The sequence below is a fragment of the Aristolochia californica genome, unplaced genomic scaffold (genome assembly GCF_029961685.1).
Source record: "Aristolochia californica isolate CCGP_79_NKW_82.1479 unplaced genomic scaffold, dmAriCali1.0.hap1 SCAF_3, whole genome shotgun sequence".
In the NCBI taxonomy this organism is placed as follows: Eukaryota; Viridiplantae; Streptophyta; class Magnoliopsida; order Piperales; family Aristolochiaceae; genus Aristolochia; species Aristolochia californica.
The window spans coordinates 13150851-13173747 of NW_027181992.1; the positions used below are offsets into that span (position 1 = coordinate 13150851).

General features: G+C 36.0%; 1 protein-coding gene across 1 annotated transcript in view; it reads right to left on the bottom strand.

Moving 5' to 3' along the window:
• LOC137958951 (probable histone-arginine methyltransferase CARM1) overlaps positions 1-20607 on the bottom strand; it is a 34852-nt gene extending 14245 nt beyond the window's left edge. The window contains exons 1-12 of the mRNA XM_068806175.1: positions 20279-20607; positions 19831-19899; positions 18111-18219; positions 17783-17926; positions 16313-16416; positions 16110-16208; positions 15936-16005; positions 10080-10176; positions 8918-8972; positions 8463-8546; positions 8145-8222; positions 7754-7857 (exon numbers count right to left, since the gene is read on the bottom strand). Of these exons, the coding sequence (XP_068662276.1) occupies positions 7754-7857; positions 8145-8222; positions 8463-8546; positions 8918-8972; positions 10080-10176; positions 15936-16005; positions 16110-16208; positions 16313-16416; positions 17783-17926; positions 18111-18219; positions 19831-19899; positions 20279-20482 (1217 nt within the window). The 5' untranslated portion in view covers positions 20483-20607. The remainder of the gene's footprint in view (positions 1-7753; positions 7858-8144; positions 8223-8462; positions 8547-8917; positions 8973-10079; positions 10177-15935; positions 16006-16109; positions 16209-16312; positions 16417-17782; positions 17927-18110; positions 18220-19830; positions 19900-20278) is intronic.
• Between the last annotated feature and the right edge of the window lie 2290 nt (positions 20608-22897).

Below are 22897 nucleotides of genomic sequence, written 5' to 3' on the forward strand. Positions count from 1 at the left end.
GAGTAAGCAGCAGCTGAAGGATAATTAAAAGAATTAACAGTTGATTAATGAGGACAGGGGTATTTTTGGAATTTTATAGTTTTAAGTGGTTAAGGGGATCATGGGAGAATATAGAGGGACAGCAGAGAGAGAGAAGGGGGATTTTTCTGATTTGCGCTTAGAGCTTGATCGGGGAGAGTGCTGGTCTCTTGAATACCACTGGCTATGTTCGCATTGCCTTGATTTCGACAGTGGATTTTTTGCATTCCCGTCTATCGTATTCACACAAGTTTCATTTCAACTATCGGGGGTACATCATCGATATCAAGGGAACATCGTCTGCTCAAGGTTGGTATTTCTCATGATTTCGACACTGATTGTGCAGCGTTTCTTTCCCTTTTTATTGGAAAACTTTCATTACTGTATCGCGGTATATCAGTCTTGTCCTCGAATACAGGACTATGAGAGTCATGAAGATTAGCATTTATTTCCATGGGAGTTTCTACTGGTTTGGCACCCAAAAGACCATACTCCTGCAATACTTCTATGATATACTTCCTCTGAGAAAAACAACACCCTTCTACTTAGATGTTGTTCCACAAAATCAATATGCTAAACTTAATGTTGCGACTGGAGTCCCTTCTTTTGCATTTACAATTGGGTCATCGATCTCCACTGAAGCTCCATCAGTTTATTCCTCCTTATTTTCAAATTTATCATTTGAATGTAGATCGTGTCAACTTGAAAGCAGTATAGAAGTTCATTTGCATTGAATAGAAGTCAAAATCAGAGTGCATTTGAGTTAGTACATTCTGATATTTGGGGTCCATGCCAGACACTTCCAAATTATTTGTTTTAGTTGAATTTTTGGAAAAGAAAAATGCTTCACTAACTTGTTGTAATCTGAGTACATGAGCCCCTATTTATAATAGAGGAAAGTAGTAGACTCCAATTACAATTAAACTACCATTGTCCCAATTACACCAAAAGTCTAACAATTAAAGATAGGTCCAAGCATAATTAAACCACTCAACATAAATAGAAGAGTAATATAACCAAAACACTTTTAAACTGAGACTCTTCTGTAAGACTTGTAAGACTCCATATTAATTTTGGCTCTGTGAAACTTCTTACTATGAGAGTCATGTAAGAGCCTTCCATATCTTCTCTTCAACACTCTCCCTCAAGCTGGAGTTTATAACTTCAGCTTGCAATGAAAGGATTTTTGGTATTCAATTTTTTTCGACACAAAAAATTCTTCATAGATCCAAAAACTTCATCTTTTGTGTTCCCCCTTTCTTGAAATGTGGAACAAAATACCTTTCTTGTACTTCTCCCCCTCAAGTTGGGGATAAAAAGGACATAGAGACCCAACTTGAACAAAACACAATATGGGAGAAGAAAACCACTCCTAGTCGTACGACAAAGCTCCATACACTAGTCAAAACGGTCAGTCTAAAACAACTCTATTTTAAAGGCAGAAAATTAGTCCAACTTTAGGGCTTAAAAAATAGACTACTCACTTTTTAAGGATAGCTCAAACACAAATCACCTCTTGGGTGAAAAATAAAAGACTTGACTCAAGGTGGATGTTGGGCACGCTCCTCTACTTTTTAGGTCGTGGATCTAGGCATTGTTTTGAAATGATAAAAACACAAAATGATAAATTGAAGAAATACTTGAGAAAAACAACTTTAATGGAAAGGAGGCGACTATGCAACACTCATACTTCCAAAGTAACCTTTTTCTTTATTTTGGAAAATTAGGAGAGACTATAACAATAGAAATTAATAAACATGACCAAGTAATCACAATTTTTTGGAGTTAACTATTCGAAAGATATAAACCAAGTAACAAAAACACAAAACTTGAAAACAACATTGATGCAAGATATTACATATCTTGAATGAGCACATCATACAGTGAATAAGTTGGATCAAAACTCTCTGATTAGAAGACAAATTTGGCTAAAAAACTTGAATTTTAGGAGGAAAGGAAACTTAAATCACGTCAATGCCTAGAGAGATAATAGGAGAGAAAATAGGGGAAAAGGAGAGATCTTCGGCAGAACTGACCTTTCATACTTCTGATGTCAATATCTCCAAAATTATAGCTCAGAATCACAAACGGTTTGTTGTTGAAGAAATTAGACTCAAATATCTTTAACTTGATCTCTTATTTAACATAAAAATATTCATTCTTGAATCTTTTATGACGTCTTGATTCTCTTTATTCAATATCTAGACCCTTGCCGACTCCAATACGAATATCTCCTTAAATATAGATCACATTGATATGAAATTCTCCTTCTTAAACTAGACTTCAATAAGTTTCATAAAAGTATAACTTCTCTTCAAAAAATATACTTCTTTTGAGATAAAGAATCTGATAGATTTCGAAATCTGTAATCTGGCCGAACTGAGTACTCTTCTTTTGCCAGCATAACCATTGAATAGGTTGAATAGGTAAGAAAATAGACTTACAGATATGTCTTTGGATATATAATTCTCCCTATAAAGTCTCATTCTTGATGGCATAAGATGACTCAAAATTTGAAGCTTTCTGCTACAACTCGAACCTCTCTTACAGTTTGACCTTTCCTGCTTATCGATTTCTCTTTGTAAAAAACTCTGATTGCAAAAATTCGTTTTGCATTAGAAAGTAGACTCGAAGATCTTCCTGTTAATATATAATTTGCAATATAAAAAGCTCATTGTGGAGGTGAAAAATCCAGGAAAACATGGGGTACTGAGACTGAAAAGAGAGAAAAATATAGAATACGAACCTAAACTACTAGAGATGATAGATCGGAAAATGATCACATTATCTGTGGGTTGAGCAAGTCAACTCACAGAACCTGCTCTGATACCATGTTGAATTTCTGGAAAAGAAAAAAAACTTCATTGACTTGTTATAGTCTGAGTACATGAGCCCCTATTTATAATAGAGGAAAATAGTAGAGTCCAATTACAATTAAAATACCCTTGTCCCAATTACACCCAAAGCCTAACACTTAAAGATAAGTCCAAACATAATTAAACAACTCAACATAAATAAAAAAACTAACATAACTAAAACACCTTTAAACTGAGACTCTTTTGTGAATCTTGAAAGACTCCACCAAATTAATTTTGGCTCTATGAGACTTCTTACTGTGAGAGTCATGTTTCAATAGTTTTAACCTTCATAGATAATTATTGTAGAGTGATGTGGGTGTAACTCCTTCGGGAGAAATAAAAAAATTATTTTTCAAATATTTCAATGAAATAAGAACTCAATTTAGTGCTTCCATTCGCATTTTTTGTTCAAATAATGGTATTGAATTTATGAATCAACAATGTTCATCATTTTGTGTTTTACATAGAATTATTAATCAATCTTCATGTGTTTATAGCCCACAATAGAATGGGGTTATACAACGTAAAAACCAACATCTTTTAGAAGTGGCACTTATTCTTTTATTCCAAATGAATATTCCAAGTATCCTTGGGGAGATGTAGTCCTAACATCTTGTTATTTCATTAACAGAATACTCTCTTCAGTCAGGGAAAGGGGGAGGGGGGCCTATGCAAGTACTTAAACCTACTTGCACATTGTTTGAAGTAACACCTCGAGTGTTTGGCTCGCCACGCTTTGTCCACTCGGTTCCAATAATGATGAGTTGTCTCCTCATTCTACTCGATGCCTTTTTTCTTGGTTATCCTCACACTAAGAAGGGATATCGATGTTATGATCCCAATAACAAGAAGGTTTATATTGCAACAAATGTTATGATCCCAATAACAAGAAGGTTTATATTGCAACAAATGTCACATGAACATACACCTTTCTACATTTTTTGAGTCGTCGACTATTCCTCTTGAGTCTCCTTTACCCCTTCCTATAATGGATAGCCCTACCATCTTTGCCACTTGTTCTCCAGATAAATCATTACAGGTATATCAACGCAAGAAGACATGGATGAAGCAATCTAGCAGCAGTTCTCGGCATTCGATACATAATCCAATAACAATTGTCGTGTTTGAACAATCTTCCTACAAATCTGTGACACCTATCTTTGATGACTTTGATCCTCCTATAGCCAAAAGGAAAGGTACAAGATATTCTATCCCCACTTATATTTTGTTCATATTTGCCACCTCAATTCCGTTCCTTTACAGTCTCTTTGTCTAGAGTTTCCCCTCTTACTAGAGTGCAAGATGCCTTATGTTCCCTTGAGTGGAAAAAGTGTTAAAAGACGCCCACGTATGTAGGGGTGGCATGGCTAGCAAATAAGAAGAAGTTTCATAGAGATGGCATAGAGTTGTAATTATGTAAGCTGGTGTATGTACTCATAAAGCTTTTTCCTTTTGAATCATGTAGCCCTAAGGGAAGTGTCGTCATTGTTAACATTTTTCTACAACTATAAATACAACCTCAAGGCATGGGGTAGAGTATTCAAGCCTCTTCCTCTTGGCTCAAATTTGTCAATACACCTCTCTCTCTTTTCCTCTTCTTGGTCTTCCTTAGTTTGTTCTCTCCTCTCTCCCAAGAGCTAGAGTTCCTCTCTTCTCTCCTTCCCTTAAAATCTCTTGGGTTTAGGTGTTAGTCCTAGAAATCAACAAAAAGGATATGAATGATGAATTGGATGCGCTGCAGACTCAACATACTTGGATGTTAGTTGATCCTCCTAAGGATGCGGCAATAGGGTCCAGTAGGTGTATAGTATTAAGTACAATACAAATGAAACAATTAAACGGTATAAGGTATGATTGGTGGCTAAAGGTTATAACCAAACTTAGGAAGTAGACTTTTTAGACACTTTTTCTCCAATGGCTGATGTACTATTCATATTTTAATTTCTATTGCAATCAATAAGGGCTGCCCACTGTTTCAATTAGACATAAAAAATGTTTTCTTATATGGTGATTTGCATAGGAAACCTATATGGTGCAACCTACAATATGTGTTGCTTAGGGGGAGAATGTGAAGCTATGTGAAATAATTGCATTTATGGCTTAAAACAAAGTCTAGGGGCTTGGTTTGATAAATTTAGTACAGTAGTTACAACCTCGATTTTGTACAAAATCACTACAATTATTCCTTATTTGTTTTATATCGATCAACTAGACTTGTGGTACTTGTGATGTATGTAAATGATATTGTATCGTTGGGAAGTGACACTAAGGGAACTGAACTAAAGACATATCTTACAACACATTTTCAGACCGAGGATCTTGGTTCCTTAAAATATTTTTTGGGAATTGAAGTTGCTAAGCATAAGGAAGGTGTGGTATTGTCTCAAGTATGGGTTATAGGAGCTAAACCAGTAGAGACACCTATGGGAAGTGGCCAAAATATGTTTGATGAAGAGAGCCCTTTATTGAGAGACAAGACCATGTACATAAGATGGGTTGGGGAATTGATCTACGCAACAGTGACAAGACCAAACATTTTTTTTCAAATAGTGTTGTGATTCATTCATGGAAAATACTCGCAAGATTCATCTTAAAGCCACTCAGAGAATTATGTTATTTGAAGGGAGCCCTAGAAAAGGACTATTATATACACCCCATGAACACTTAAAGGTTAAAAGGTACGCAAATGCAGACTATGCAAGATCTAAAATGCATAGGAAATCTACTACAGGATTTTGCATATTTGTTGGAAGAAATCTCAGAAGTTGGAACAGCAAGAAGCAGAATGTTGTAACTCGTTCATGTGTCAAGGCAGAGTATTGTTTTATGACCCACACAGCAAGTGAGCTTATGTGGGTAAACTCAATGTTAAAAAGGTTAATATTAGCCTCTGAAGATCTAATGGTGTAGAAGTGTGATAAAGAAGCAGCCATTTTTTATTGCAAGTAACCCTGCCTTGTATGAAAGTACTCAGCATATAGAGATATATCTTCATTTTGTTAGAAATACAGTGATATGGGGGAAAATAGTTACTCCCTAAGTACCAAAACGCTTGGAATATAAGATTTCAGTAATTTGTGTACCAAGTTGGGGCTACTTGAAAGATATAGCCCAGATTGAGAGAGGGGGGGGGGGGGGGGGGGGGGTGGATGGGAGGTTAGAGATTAGGAGTATTTCAATCATTACAGAAGTGCTTAATTAAAACAGAGGAGTTAAGAATGTCCAAAAATAGGGTGTTTAGAAGGGCCGAAGATGTAACTTTTCTTTTGTTTTCTGCTGTACATGTCCACCTATGAGGGGCATTTTGATCCTTATGTATTTTCCACTTAAATGATATCAATAAAAGAATTAGGTTTTGATCTTTGACCACTAATGTGAGTGCTGCGCAACGCATATTCTTTCATTCCTCTTCTCTCCCTTATTTCTTCTTTTTGCTTCAATTTCTCTGTAATCATCCAACTTTTCAATATGCACATATATGATGTTAAGGTACCATTAAGAAGCTCATCACAAATTAACAAGTAATTTTGTGGATACACATTTGCATGAGTAATTTGGTGGATACTCGTCCGCAAGAGTAATTTGGTGAATACTCATTTCCTGGATACCTTCGACTACAAACTTTTCTACATCTAGTTTCTCTTCTGCTTCACGCCTTTCGTATCAAAGAACAAACCTAGTGTTAAGTTGTGGAGCCTAATCAACGCTTTATGCTGAGTCTGTACGTGGATCAACCTTAAGGGCAGAGTAATTTCCACGATATATTGACCGTTGTTTTATTAAGGGCAGTTTGGGAATTTCACTCTTGTAAAGTGGTTGCCCTAGTTTTCTCTTCATAATGGGGGGGAGGGGGGGCGCTATTAGGGTTTTGTCATCATCACAAAGAAGAACTTTGACTTGCAATCTGAGAGAGGTTACAGAAAAACACATGTAAGTGTGTGCAATTTCTCTTTGTAAGTTATTTCATCTTCAACAGCGAAAGACAGGAGAAAGTCTCACCTTGAAGCGAACCTATATAAATCTTGTTGTATTTTCATGTTTCCTTTTCCTTTCTTTCGCAATTATTATTATTGCTCTCGTTAGTTTGGAATTAAGGCGTCTAATTCCTAACACCTAGGTTGGGCTTTTTAGCTCTCACTGACTACACAATACATTAGGGCTCCACAATCTTAACAAATCATATTTATCTTTTAAGTATTACTTGGTCGTTCCCTGGTTACTTAAGAAGCAAGCAAATCATACATCAGTATCATAAGAACGGAGTCTTCCGAAAGGATACCTTCGACTACAGAGTTTTCTACATCTGGTTTCTCTTCTGTTTCACAACTTTGTATCAAAGAACAAAACTAGTTTGGGGTTTTTAGCTCTCACTGGCTACACACTACATTAGGGCTTCACAATATTAACAAATATTCTAGTGAGCGCAATAGTATCATGCACAAGCAGACCCGCTAGCAACAAACTTGGTCAAATTTTTAACGCAAATAGTTATGAGAGGCCTGTAACAGAAGCAAATAATCAACTAGACCATGAACAGGTAGGTCCTCTAGACCTATAAATGGGTCTACATTCAATCTATGATGAAATTTCATGACAAAATCATTATTTCTGTACCATGGAGTTCTTATCAAGCTTTGTCTAACTAAAACTGCATTTATAAAGTTAAAAAGTACAATTTAAAGCGAGAGACACAAACTCCATAAAACAGTGTAAAGACTTCAACTGCCCCAAACCTAAGTAGCCGAGAGAGACCTCAGGGAAGTTGCCACGTGGATTACATAGAATAGACAAACTTTCCAAGTAATATAGTAACTGGAAGAAGCCACATCCAATTGAGAAAGAAGCAAATAATATTTACAGTCATCTGCAAAGCTTACCTCCCATTGAACAAGACATCAAACCAACATGCAAGCCCATGTATCCTAGTCCCAACAGCAGCTTTGAAACTTAAGGGGATGTCAAATTCATATAGCTCCTCTTCCTAAAAAGAAAAAGATGATGTGTATATTTAAGAGAGAGAGAGAGAGAGAGAATCTTAGATAGATCAGGTAATAGTTCATTGTTCTTAATGAAATATAACGCAACAGCCAGATACAGAAACGAAAAACCATTCACATAATCTAGGTTACCATGAACATTAAGGTAGATTATATGTCATTGTAATTTCAACTAAGTTATAGATGCACTAAAATTGTTTATCAAATGGGATCATTAAGCATATGCCTAATGTCATTGCCTCAAATATGTAAGACATGTTTCGTGACTTACCTTCAGAGTCATGAAATCTAATGTATGGGTAACTGCTGGAGCCACCAACAATCTTGGATCAAAAGCATCTACTACAGGCTGCATATAAACCCAACTTCATACATCTCATCCAATTAACAGGTGCAGTAAAAGGCAATTAAATGCAGCATTAGTAAAAACATAAAATACTGTCAAAGTTTTAGATTGTATTATCAAAACAGGAAGATCAGCCATTTACAATCAGCGCAAAACATCAGTTCCAAATTATGGTAGGACAATTTATAAAAAGACTCGCCAATTCATGAAAATTCTAACAGATATACAAGCAATCAGACAAACCTGAGAAAAATATCCCTGAAATGCAGATCCATGTAAAGGGGTAAGATCAACCCCATAGTAATTATGCTGCTGCCAAAAGAGGGACTGGAACAATAAAAAGAAAAGAAAAGAATAAAATTTAGTTAAGATGCCTTAAACAAAGCCAGCCAAAAATTCACCACATTTTGCATGGTAAAATTGCTGATACATAAAACACTTAATACCATACTATAAACCAGACAGTTGTGAAAGTGTAGTGCGAAAGTCAGCATAGCTTGGTTCCAAAAACATGGGAATGATATGAATCTTTTTATTATCATCACATCCGAGAAGCACAAAATGGAAATGATCTCACTGTCAAAGCTAAACTAATAGTTTAGTGCCATAACATACAACTCTATGGCATACATCATGAAAAATGCATCATGTTAAGATATCAGAAGAAACAAAATGGACAGACAATCTCCAGAAGGTACCTTGTTTGCTATTTCAACATACAAGAATTCATCACTGAAGGGAGCCAAGTGTATCCTAGAAGAATGACCAATTTAGGGAGTCAGGCTAGCATCTGTGAGTTGTAGGAACAAAAAAATAATACAAGCACTATTTTCAAAAAACAACAATAATAATAACAGCATACAATTTAACACCACAAATCCAGGGAAAACACATTTAAAAAACCAGGAAACAATCTATGCATAAAGTAACAATGAAGCAGCAGAATAGAATGGATAATAAATCATCAATGAGCACACAGAGATCAAATCCATGTAAAGTTACTAAATTTTTAACAATACATTAAATAATACTGAAGACTGAAAAAAATGTTATATTTTAATAAAAGTAACAAGGAACAGAAAAGTAAGAAAATCCAAGATCAAGGAGACCGAAGCAAAACTTGACAGACCTTCAAGGTTTAAAAAGGTAACACAAGCTTCTCATATAAATAACATAGATGATAACTCAAGCACATTTAATCCTTGATTACAACTCATCTCACTTTATCACGGAGGTCGAAGGGAGAATTTATGTGGCCGACTCCAAAAGCACTGAGACCTTCAAGGTTTAAAAAGGTAACACATGCTTCTCATATAAATAACATAGATGATAACTCAAGCATACTTAATCCTTGATTACAATGCATTCCATTTTAGCATGGAGGTTAAAGGGGAGAATTCATGTGGCCTACTCCAAAAGCACTGATAATGAAGAAATAAAGGAGAAATAAAGGAGCAGGTGGGAAGGGGTACAATTTACAAAAATAAAAAGCAGGACTTTGAAACTAAGCATGAAAAAAAGGACGCTAATTGATAAGGAGACACAACAAAGTGCTTGTTCATCACCAAAAATTGAAGTGTGCAAATAAAGCTACAAGTGGTTTCTTTTCTAATTGATTGGTGACTAACAGTTTATCACACAAGCTGTGGCTATTTGCTTCACATTATCACCACCAACACTTAAATTTTCTAGTAAAGCTTTAAGTAATTTCTTTTTCTATTTGACTGGTGATTTACCACACAAGATAAGGCCATTGAAGAGTTCCTAGCCAAAAAATATCCACCAGAAGCACCTTTTTCCCTCAAAATGAATAAAGATGTAAAATAAGAATATAGAAAGATCAAGTCAAGGTTGCATCACCGCCCAATTGTTGGAAACATTTTCCCATTGGGAACAAGAAACCGATCTCTTGCAATTACATATGACTCTAGCATTCTTTCATTGACAAGTAAAGTGCCTGAAGAAAACTAAAAAAAGTGAATTAGTTGCACAAGGTAAAAAATCAGCTTTCCTATTAAGTAAACAAGAAAATGGTATACACAGAATAAAAATGATAAGCCTTGTAGGCACAACAATAATATACATACATTGTTCAAAATACAAAGAAAAGAGATTAGATACACAAGGAATAATACAAAGCAAACAAATACTAATAAAATGTGCAGCACAAACTGGTGATAAACTGAGATGTCTCTACCTATAAACATTTCCACAAACTTGGGCCACTCACTAGAAATCCAGCAGATCACCAATGGCACAGTCCACATCACATTTTGGAACTATACTATTAATGTTGGGCAGGTTCTTTTCAAATTGACTAGGCAAATTTAGGAAGTGTCTTTTCGCAAAAGATCTTTCCAAATGTAGATTAGGCCATGGGCTCGAGGGCCACATTGGGGGTTCCTAATGTCAGGTCTTGAGTTCAACTCTCACCAGGGGAAAAGGCTGTAGTGTGTATAATAAACATTCAAAAAGAAAAAAAGGAACGATCCTCCCAAGAGCAAAGCAACACTTCAATGTATGGGCAAACGATTTTCCCATAATCAAGTAACTAGCCTAAGATGTGGAATACATGTACTCCCAAAGTACGGTGGGCCTTTGGCCCTCAAACATATACAAAACTATATCTTGAAACCAAATGGTTAATTACAAGGATGCCTACGTACTCAAAATGATATTACAGCTTCCTTGATTAGATTGGAAGTCTTCAAATTGTATTACAAGTGTTTTTTTTCTATAATATTGGTAATGATTTGTTCACAGTTGAAAATTGATCACACAAGATATAGTTATAGTACAAGGTGTGCACAACTTGAGAATATCCACGACAAGCTTTTCTAAGTTTCAGAAAGTTTTTTCGTTTTCAAAACAATCTAAACATATACATATCTAAAACAACAGTATAGGAAGGTCAATGTCATAATAGTTTCATCTCCTATTTGTTGGAAATATTTTTCCACTGGGAACAAGCAACAAATAACAAGCAAAAGAAACTACATCTGAAGGTCAAACTAATAATACAATAAGATGACTCTCCTAGCCAGCGGTTTTCTCCCAAGCATTAATTAGGATAAGAGAAGTTTTCAATAAAAAAAAAAAAAAAACCTTCACCCAGATAATCACTGGAAGACCCAGCATAAAGTATCAACAATAGAGAAGCTTGTCAAACCAAAGAAGAAAGAGTACAAGAATCAATACATTCCCATTGGTGTGGATTCAAAACAAATTGAACAAGCCACCCAATTGGAATAACAAAATTCCAATTATAATGGTATGTTTTAAAGGGAACACCAAAATAATGTCAATTCAAATTGTGGATCTCTAAAAGCATAGTATTGGTCTCAAGATCCACATTAGGTTAATTTTAATAATAACAAACACTTAGCAAGTGACGGACAAGTTTGATTGAGCTTAAATGGCAAAAAAAGTTTTAGACAAAAAGTTGGCAGAACATTCATTCAACTAGGCAGGAACTGGCCATAGAAAAAGGCTATCCAAACGCCTACCTTCAGCCATCTGACCGATAAAGAGAGAGAAAACTCTTTGTTGTGTTCTGTCCACCAAAATGTCTAAACGGCTAACCCAAGGAAGGTTAGAAGAGAAAAGAAGGAAACACTGCACTGCCAAGAACACCATTCAAACAAACAAGCATCCTTCCAAACTACCTAGAGAGAGATAAGTCTTTGTAAGAGTTCACTCGCCCAAGCATCTGAACAACCAATCCAAAGAAGTCAATAGACCAAAAGAAAGAAAAGTCATTGTAAAGAACCTTTCAACCAAGCGTCCGAACAGTATCCCCCCCCATTGAAGTCAACATTTTTTAATGGCCTAATAGAAGAAAAAGTATATGTTTAAACCTCAAAAAGGCCTTGTATGAGTTAAAACAAGCACCTAGAGTCTGGTATGATAGACTGAGTCAAACTATGATTGAAATTGAATTTTCTAGAAGAAAGGTGGATACCACACTGCTTTTTTTTTTTGAAGAAGTGTGTAAATAGATTAAAAGAGAAGAGTAAGTACAAACAAACCTAGGACGGAGGGTTTTCCTCCACAACAAGGTGTTGGAGTGAAATGCCTGCCTTGGCCTGGGTGTCTGCCAAGTGATTGGCAGAGCGAGAAATGTGCTTCAAATTACAATTCAAATGAGAAATTAAATTACAAATTTCCGAATGCATCACCCAATGACGCCACGGGGGCCTGATGGATTTTGCACACCAGTTGAGGACCACCTTTGAGTCACCTTCAATGCAAAGTGGACCCGAGAGATGATTTGAAAAAAATTTGATTCCGTTTAGCAGTCCTAATAATTCAGTTGTTGTGGAATCAAAGTTTCCAAGGGGGGCCTGCATAAGAGAAGAGGGGATCGTCGTTTGCATTGTGTACAACTCCTTTGTAGCCCGCAAGATCAGGGCAACCAAGAGCACTCCCATCAAAGTTACAGCTTGAAGTGTCCCAGTGTTGGTGGGGTCCAAATAGCCATGACCGGTGGGCGAGAGGGCTGAGAGAGACCTGCAACTAACTGCCAATTTTCCCTGAAGTTGGTGCCGCTAAAAATTTCTGAATTCTTTTCGGATAAGGAGCCAAATAAATACTTGGCCCTATATTGCTCAGTCAGAACTTCAACTAGGGAATTTCCTCATGTTTCTTTCTTTCCATAGTACCCATAGGATATGACCAATACCACATGATATAATCATTTTTCCTAACTTTGGGAGTCTGGAATCAATAAGTGAGAGGATAGTAGCTGATAGATTTGTTGCAGCACAGTTTTGGAGCCCAATTTTATTTAAAAGAGAGGTCCAGACCGAATGACACAATGGCATGATAGGAGAATGTGGTTGGCTGTTTCTGCAGCAACTTTACAAAAAGAGCAAAGTGGATCTTGGATTTGGGCACCCCTCCAGATTAAAGAATCAAATGTAAGGATTTTATTTCTGCAGGCAGTCCAAATGAAAAATTTTGCACATGGCGGGCCAAAGAGGTTCCAGGCTGAGGCCACAGGGTGTTTTGGATGGGTTTTGGATGTGTTGTATAGGAAGTTGTAGGCGAGTGTTTATTAAGAAGTTTGGAAAAAACAAAATTTGACAAGTTTAAAAAAAAAAAAAAAAATATATATATATATATATATATATATATATATATATATATATATAATGATTGGAGTAAATGGGAAAAAGAACAAGGGAGCTCAAGAGAAGGAAGTTCAAGAAGAGGTCACAATCTCTAAGCTAAAGAGGAAGGTAGAGAAAGGAGGACAACCCATATCACTGTAGTAAGAGAGGAAAGGATTCACGAGTACCAATAATGCTTCTTCCACACCAATGACATTGGCACATTTTGAGATGATCCACATTTAGAGAGGACATAGTCATTGGGCCAAAGCCAACAAACAGCATGGTAATAGGAAAGATGAAGAAGAAGAAAAATGAAGAAAATGAGAAATCCCAGGAAGAAAAAGAAGAGTAAAATTTAGAAGTAAAGAAGGATGATGAAGATGGGAGATCATCTGGATTTGTGCCCCCTATGAGCAGCCTTTAGGTAGATGAGAACTTAGAAAGTGATAAGATAGAGAAAGAAACAGAAAAAGAAGTGGAGCCAAATGTCGAACTACGAAAGGAAGAGGAGTAGAAAAGAGTGAGAAAGATGGGGCAACAAATGAAGAGAATGAAACAAGAAAGGCACTAAAAGAGGTAGTAGAAATGGACATGGATAACAAAGAAATTGGCAAAGAAGAGGATACAAAAGAAGGAAAAGAAAATGAGGAAGGCAAGGCATAAAAGGATATTGGAAAGGGAAGTGAAAAGGAAAAGGACAGATGGGAGTAATTGATATAATGAGAGTGACAAACAAACCCAAGTGGAGGTTGAACCAACTAAAGGGAGAATCCTACTAGGGCCATTATACCATATCGACCACTAGTTTTTCCATTCTGAAAGCCAGTATTAGATAAGGAGATTCCACCTCAGAGGGGACTCCATCACATAAAAGAGCATCTAGTAAATCCACAATTCATTCCCCCTCTTGTAGTTGATTCATCGAAGGGAATGACCTCTGACAGCAAGAAGAGGAGAACAGCAACCGCCACCTTTACCAAGTTCATTGCTGGTCATGTCGCCCACATGGAGCAAACATGTCGACCAGGCAAGAACTGTCGAAACGCCCCATTAAAGGATAAACGGTAGCTCAAGACCGAAGGTAGACCACTACCTTTAACCCTCTAACCGATCAAGAGAGAGAGAAAGCTCCATCTGAAATTCCATCCACTAGAACATCCCAACGACCAGCCTAGGAAATGCTAGAAGAGAAAAGAAGGAAAAGTTATTGCTAAGAATACCATTCGAATGAACAAGCATATGTCTAAACGACCAAGAGAAACAAAAGTCTCTACACAGGTCCATTCACCCAAGCATTTGAACGACCAATTCAAAGAACCAACAATTCAAAAGAAAGAAAAGCCACTATGAAGAGCCGTTCGAATTGTCCAAAGAGGCCGAATGACCAAAGCAAAAATAAAAAAAGGACATGTCCTAAGACTCTTCAGACGAACAAGAAACATTTAGGGGTGTCAACGGATCCAGATTTGATCCATATCTGAATCCGAAATTACGGACATTCGAATTTTTTATTTTTTTGGACTGAATTCTGATATACAAAAGACATTCGATTTAAATTTGAAAAGCCACCAAGAAGAACCGTTCGACAAAGTGCTTCTATCCAAAGAAGCTGAACAACCAAAGCAAAAAAATAAATAAATAAATGTCCTAAGACTCTTCAAATGGACTAGAAACATTTAGGGGTGTCAACGGATCCGGATTTGATCCAGATCTGAATCCGGAATTTCGGATAAATTTGATTTTTTTTTTGGACTGAATTCAGATATACAAAAGACTCGATTTAAATTTGAATCGGAATCGGAATGGATGGATCGAATCCGGTAAATATCCAGATCCGAAATATTACATTCATTTCAGAAGAAATTATCCTCTATAAACATGCACAAAGGATCCAACAAAGTAATTCAAGTAACATAATTGCCTCATAATCAGAAGCCCTGAGTTCTGTCCTGCACAAAATCAATTTTCCTTTACACAACAGCCTGATTTGCTACTTCTAAATCTACTACAAATGTAGCACAACCTCACACAATAATATGCTTACATAGGCATGTCAGAGTGGTTCCGTCCACTCTTGTTAGAGTTTGTGTTCTGAGTTAGATACTTGGTTTTCCGCACCTTAAACGATTAGTCTTTTCGGGTTGTATTGGTTAGGTATTTGACTCAGAACTTCGTAGTTAAGCGAGCCTGGGCGAGAGTAATTCTAGGATGGGTAACCTCCTGGGATGTACTCTTGCCTAGGACTTTGACATGGTATCAGAGCTAGGCACGCCACGGCCCGCGTTCGTATCCCATGAGAAGCGGCTCCAGAATGGGCGGGGTGGGTGTCAGAGTGGTTCCGTCCACTCTTGTTAGAGTTTGTGGTATGAGTTAGGTACATGGTTTTCCGCACCTTAAACGGCTAGTCTTTTCGGGTTGTATTGGCTAAGTATCTGACTCAGAACTTCGTAGTTAAGCGAGCCTAGGCGAGAGTAATTCTAGGATGGGTGACCTCCTAGGAAGTACTCTTGCCTAGGACTTTGACAAGGCAAAGAAAAGAATTCGGATAGGCTCATTGGACACAAGCACAAATCCTTTAAGAAAGAAATGAGACACTGCGTACCCATGGGCTCTGAAATGAGTATATCTGCTTTTTCAGGCAGCTCGACATCCTCAACTTTGCCTTTGATAATCTGTGGTTTCAAGAACAAAAGATCTCAAATGTATAAATATAGAAAAGGTTATGCCTGCACTAAAATCAAGTAGTTAACCATGAAATGAAAGAACAACACAAGACCGTTATTCTTTGTCCCAATGATGGATTTCCTGCTATCAGTCTGCGTGCATGTTCAGCCATTTCAGATGCCTCCACAGCATAAACATGTCGTGCACCAGCCTAGATTGACAAGAAGACAACTTTCCTCAACAGCACTTCAAGATGAAAATGGCCTCCAGAAAATATGAGATAGTATCCTCAGTAAACAGCACGCCCTTACATACCTGAGCTGCAAATAATGAAAGAATACCACTACCAGCACCAACGTCAACAACAACACGATCATGGAAATCTGAACGGTTCTCAATTACTGCAGCATAATAGGTTCCTGGAAATTTATAAAAGAACACAAATAAATTGTTAATTTACGGAAATATTCGAAAATTTTCATATAAATGTCCTTTGGTATAGTAAAATACCATTACTTGATTCTTATCATTGACTGCTTAGAGATAGATGAAGTAACAGCCAGATGAACACCCTATTTTAAGAGCTCTACTTAGATGCCCACCAATTAGTGTTTCTTTACTCATTACACATATCAGGCCCAACAAAACATTTGACACTATCCACTATTTTTTGTTTTTGGTTGTATCTATCTTTGATACCCTATATGAACAAGTTTCAGCTGATGAACCAAGACTATAGAAAGGAACAAAAGATTATAATATTAACAGCAGAACATTTACCATGGTCATCTTGTTTTTAACACCAAGGTTAACTTTGGTCCTCAATAGGATTTTTTTGCATCACTCATTCACCAAGACAACCAAGAGGGAAGTGTCCTAGAACTGAATTGTGATAGAGGTCAATACACATGGTTGGGCCAATAACAATTGGGTTTAACAAAGAAAAAGAATTAGAGATACCTAGAGGTATACTTCACTACCGGCTAATATGATAAAATATGTCTATTGTTCATAAATAACAGTATGAGTGCAGCATTGGCAGGAATTCATGCTAGAGACTTAAGACTGCAGAACACAAATAAATTCTAAACTGAGGCTACTCCACAGTGTTAGTTTATGTGTTAGCACATGATTCCATGTCGTGATAACATAGACCACTGGTACTTCCAGTTACTCGATGAGATCTGCAGTTATCTCAGAAGCCCAGGCCCAGTTGCATGGCTACGAATGTTTAACCCTTGACAAACAGATAATGTAATGGGGATCTCCCTCGTCTATTAGAGCACATCAGATACGACACTACAAAAAGTCTAGAAATGCAGTTTTTGAGCTCTGTAGAATTCTGCAAGGTGATTGAATGGCATGAGAATCATCTTGCCTTGTCCACTATTAAGCCACCAGACCTTACCCAAACTAGGCCAATATTAAGTCTTAAAAAATACATAAGTTACTTGTTTAAGGGGCAGACACTTGTCCAAATTTGCACATTCAATCTATATAATAGTAATAATAATAATAATAATAACAATAATAATAATAATATCAGAGAATTATGTAATTTTTGCTACACTCAGTTCAAGTATGCTTCCTTAGACAAGTTAGGGCGGTTGCTAACAAGCATAATTCACATTGCCAGTGCGTGCATTTAACTTCATGGCACAGATTAGATTTAACTTCAGAGAACCGCAATATATTTTAATTATACATTGAGATTAGCATGTCTCAAAACTATGACCACTTACTAAACAAAGCTCATTATAAATACCAGCAGTCAGATAATATAACCTGTCCTCACATAATCCTGTAACATATTTTGCTGATGTAGAAGCTGGCCATAGTAATGGAAGTACATTTTAGCAGAAGCAGCCTCTATTTTATCATCAAATTTGCTCTTGGAAAGCAGTAGTGATCCATTTTCCAGCTTCGCCCCTGGAATAAATGTAAAAAATGCAATGTATTTAATGTGAAAAAATGTTGATTCTGCTAATAACTAGTACTAGAAAATGCAAATGGTCAAACATCAATGAGGAAGATGCTAAATCAGTATCTCACACTCAAAACATAAGTAGCATAGTTCATGTCACTAGATGAGGCTAATGCAATGCTAACATACCAGCTCTTGCACCAGTAACTTCTTTCTTCCAGTATTCAAATGCTTGATGGAAAGCTTTACTTTCATCCTCTGTCCTAAATCTAATAGTGATTGCCCTCGAATAAGATTTCTGGTGCAAAAAGAAAAATTTTTAAAAAAAAGGAATCGTGAGACTTGAAATTCCTACATACTGATGACCCTTAGAAAGAAAAAAATATCATTGAAATATCTATCAGATAACAATCAGTGTAACAATCATTGTTCCTACACTCACCACACAAACTGGAGTATGCAAACCGATTAGCAAGAATTTCAAAATAAGAGCTAGGCAAATATGCATTGTTGAACCCATGGACACCAATGACCTTGAAAGATATTCATTTTCCATATAACACTAAAAAAGTGTTCATTGACCAAATAAATAAGAAGTGTGAAAACTTAAAAAATATATCCTTTCAAAAAAATGAAAAAAATAAATAAAAGTACATATAAGCAAAATCTACAATATTGCCCACACACAGAAAATAAACTTTTAAGCAATATACCAGCACTAAAAAACCTAATATGCTCCTTAGTAAATCCTTACTTTACTATTTTCACACTACCAAAGGCAGGAAAATTACTAAATATTGAATCACACTGAAGAAAAGTACAGAGATGTAAACAACCAAATAAAGAGAAAAAGGTAGCAGCAATCTCATAGTTGATCAATCTAATAGGAATCACAGGCACCTCTAAGATTAAGAGTCTGTTAAACTTCTCAGCCGACTGCTATTCTGCCCCAAATTGGTATATCAGTGCTTTACTTGGCAACTCACCAGGCAAAAGTGGTGGCACAACTATTTCTTATGAACGATAAAAGTGGCCAGATTACTTTTTTTATTAATAAAAGTGGCAATACTAGTTACAGTGCTATTCCTAACAACCTATAATATTTCAGTTCACAACGCCTTTCCACTTTTTGTTAAAGGCTTTCCCTATAGTACTAGGTAGCCCTTTTCATAAGTCTCTCCCTCAAAAATCTAAGCAAGATTTAGAATCTATATTATACTAAACATTAAGTACCTACTGAAGATGGTAAAAGCTCCAAACATAAACCTATCCAATACTAGGCAAGCCCAACCGGCATATTATGCCTCATGGATGAGTCACGTGTTCTCTTTCAGTGTGATATCAGCCCCCCTTTAGTCCTGATCTTTTCAAGATTATGAGTTTAAATGCCACCAGTAGGTACTTCTAGTGAGCACTGTGATTTTTATTTTATATAAAAGCAAGAACTGTTTTCCTTTTTCTTTCCATTTTTGACAAAGCTTTCCCTTTCCTGAAAGGAGGCAGCAGCATAAAACCCAAACGGGTACAGTCAATTACACATACAACCACATGTCGTCACAAAGATAGTAGAAATGGAAATGGTTTGACACAATAACAAAACCCTGGGATCAATAACTTACTGGCTCATTTCCATGCTATTGGGACAAAAAAAAAGTGAAACAAATTATTACCTTTCAACCATCATAACCAAACTTATTCATATCAAAAGACATGATCTTAAAATTTATCAACAGCAATCTGGACCAGCTTTACTAGTTTGGGATGACAGGCATTGAATACTATCTTTTTGTTCAAGGACAAATGTTCCTCACTGCTGATCATGTCCTAACGGCATTTCCCCCTGAGTTCATATTCCAAATGCAATAAAACCGGATCAAGAAAATAAATAAATATAAATAAAAATGCATACCTCATCTTTTCTTTTGAGATTTGAATCTTCACAGACGCACAAAGATTCAACTGGGCCTAGCTTAAAAAGCTGAAGAGCCAAGGAAAGAAACAGTCACTGCTTACTGATGCAGCATCGGGATTCAAGTAATATGTACCAATTAAACATTATACGAGATCGTGAATTCATGAAACTAAGTAGAGAATAATATAACCTAATTTGGATCGTTAATATATAACATAAGTTTAATAATAAAAGCACAAAATAAAATTTCCTCCAAATTACAAACCCCCAAAAAACAATTTTTAAATTTGAAACAGAGAATGAGTTGCCATGCATATTGTTCCGGAACACAATGTACGTTATGCCACATAATTCAGACAAACTACTGCAAACGTCACGTCAAAATTAGACGGTCAAACTACTTATAAAGAGTACCGGTTCCTAGTAGATGAAAATGTTCGCACACCTGAGAGCTATGAAGATCGACACCAACAGAACCAACTTCGCCGCACTCGTGAAACTGCAGCTGAGCGCTCCCAGAGTCAGCGGAGAAACGACCAAAGACTCTTCCTTCTTTTGCTGAAGTGACTGGACCAGAGGAAGAACACGTCGATATGGAGAGGCAGGGAAAGTCCTGAGGTTCCTGTTGGTCCGCCACAGGATTCTCCATTAGTTAGGCAGGTGAACAGAACTAGGGTATTGCACAGGGAAGATTTAGGGTTTTGGGCGCTGTAGGAAGCAAGAGCGGGAAGATTGGAATCTAAGCCGCCAACAAAGGTGCAGAATACTTCGGAAGGTCGCTTTCGAGAAGATGGCAACAATTTATAGTGAGGAGCCGAAAGGTGCAGTAGGAAACCATTACGTGCGCGTCTGTATCCATCTCCAGAGTTGAGGCAACTCTACTCGCTTTGCGCCGAGCAACCCTACTAGCTTCGCGCCGAGCAACTCTAAAGCCGCGAGGGTACTAAGCCGGTCTGGGACATGAGCGAGCCAGCAACCCAGCCAGACTTCTCAACTCGGCGGCCTGCAGCGTGTATGTGGGTGTAAGTTGTATCAGTTTTTTAGTTTTAAAAACTAGGCAAAAGGACACATACTTGACTTATTAAATATAACATAAAATATTATTATAAAATTATTATTACTATTTTATTTTTATTATCTGACTCGGATCTTGTATTTAATTTTTTAATTATTTTTATAATAAATTTTCTAGATGGCATGTGCAATTATACTGTTGATAATTACTCTATTGGGCCTATTAGGTGATAATTATTTAGATTAACTAATATTTTATTTTATATTTATTGAAAAATTATGGACCTAATTCATATTCATCGTTATCATATTATAAAATTCTAATTATAACATGTCCTGTCATAGATGGTAGGATTGTTTGTCGATATAAATAAATTAGATGTCATGTAAATAAATTATAATTGTTGATAATAATAAAAAAAATTGAGTAATTTAAATATTTACCTATGTAACACCTTTTGAAAGTTTTCAAGGATTTTTAAGGATGAGGGTTGAGTCGGTGCGAGGGATTTTTCTTTGAATTTCACCACATTTGTTTATCTTATAATTCTTAGAGAGTCTGAATAAACCTTGAGCTTGTCAAAGGATTCTTCTTTGAATAAACCAATTTTTTTTTCTAACTTTTAGAGAGTTTTACTTCCATGTAAGTCTTTATAACATGCTATGTAAACTATGTGACTCACTTGAGGATAAGAATTTGACCAATTTAAATCTTAATTTTTATTTTTATTATTTTATATTATTCTTAAAAAGTCTCTCTATATAAAATTTTGATTTTTTTAAGCTTGTAGAGTTGTTAGAGCACAATAAGATTGGTATTTGAAGTCCCAAAAAAGTTTATGTTTTACTAATACTAATTTATGTGTAGTTAAGTTATATTTATTTATAATATTTAAATAAATATATCTTAAGGCTTGAATTCACTCATGTGGGATTGTAATAATTTTAGATTTTGTTTTTGAGTTAGGTCAAGTCTTGTCTTGACAATCACAAGTTGATCTTAAGTGGACCTTGAGTTGGCTTCATATTTCATGTGTTTTGCTTTGTACGAGGAATTAGCTGGAGTTCTTATTCTACAAATTCTTTTATTCTTCAAATGAGTCAAAAACAATTGATAAAAAATATTTTAGAGAAAAATGCATCAGTCTCGAATCATTCAATAAAACTCCAACGTGAAAATCTATAAATTTCATCACTCCAAGTCTCAAAGAGTTCATTATTTATTTTTCTTGGCTACAAAAACCTGTAAGTTTCATTGCTTGATTTGTAACTTTTATTTTAAATTTATTTTGTATTCAAGTGGTTGACCAACATTGTGTAACAAAAACAAGTGAAAGTTTTCTTTGGGAGTTTTTTAGAGATAGACTTATTAGAGCTTTATGGTTTATGAATAGTTGTATTTAAGTCTTGTAAACCCTATAATTGAAAGGGCCTTATAAAAATATCTTGTATATAGTATTTGTTTTTTTATATCATGTCCATGAATATGCCAATGTTGCATGGGTAACATGTTCCCCCTAAAAAATAATCTAACTTGAGCACTAAAACTTTAAAATAATCTTTAAAATCATGAGCACTCACTCTACCTATCTTGAGACCCCTCTAGGCTGACATATGTCATGGATGACAATCTAGTAACGTGAGTTATTTTTATTGGATACCATTAACTAATGTGACAAACTTACTTGACTGACTGAAATAGGAATTTTGAAAGTAAATGTTTTGATCCTGACATACATTAAGAAGTTCCTAAATCAATGGCAATGTGTAGGGAAAGGAATAACAAATAAACCAAAAGTGTGGAGGCTCCAAAAGTGTGGAGGCTAATGTTACACTAGAGAAGAAAGGAAGAAAACTATTAGCCTTTCATTCTTTAAAAGATCTCAAAATCAAATTATTTCCCTTTTGTAGATTATTACATGAGAGTAGAGATCTCTGCTTCATTTTCCAAAACCCCCCATACCTGATTTGGTTTAATATTGTAGATTTGATGTAGTGACCAACATATATCAATTTTATAGTTAATGTCACCACAATGTTTGTATTGTTA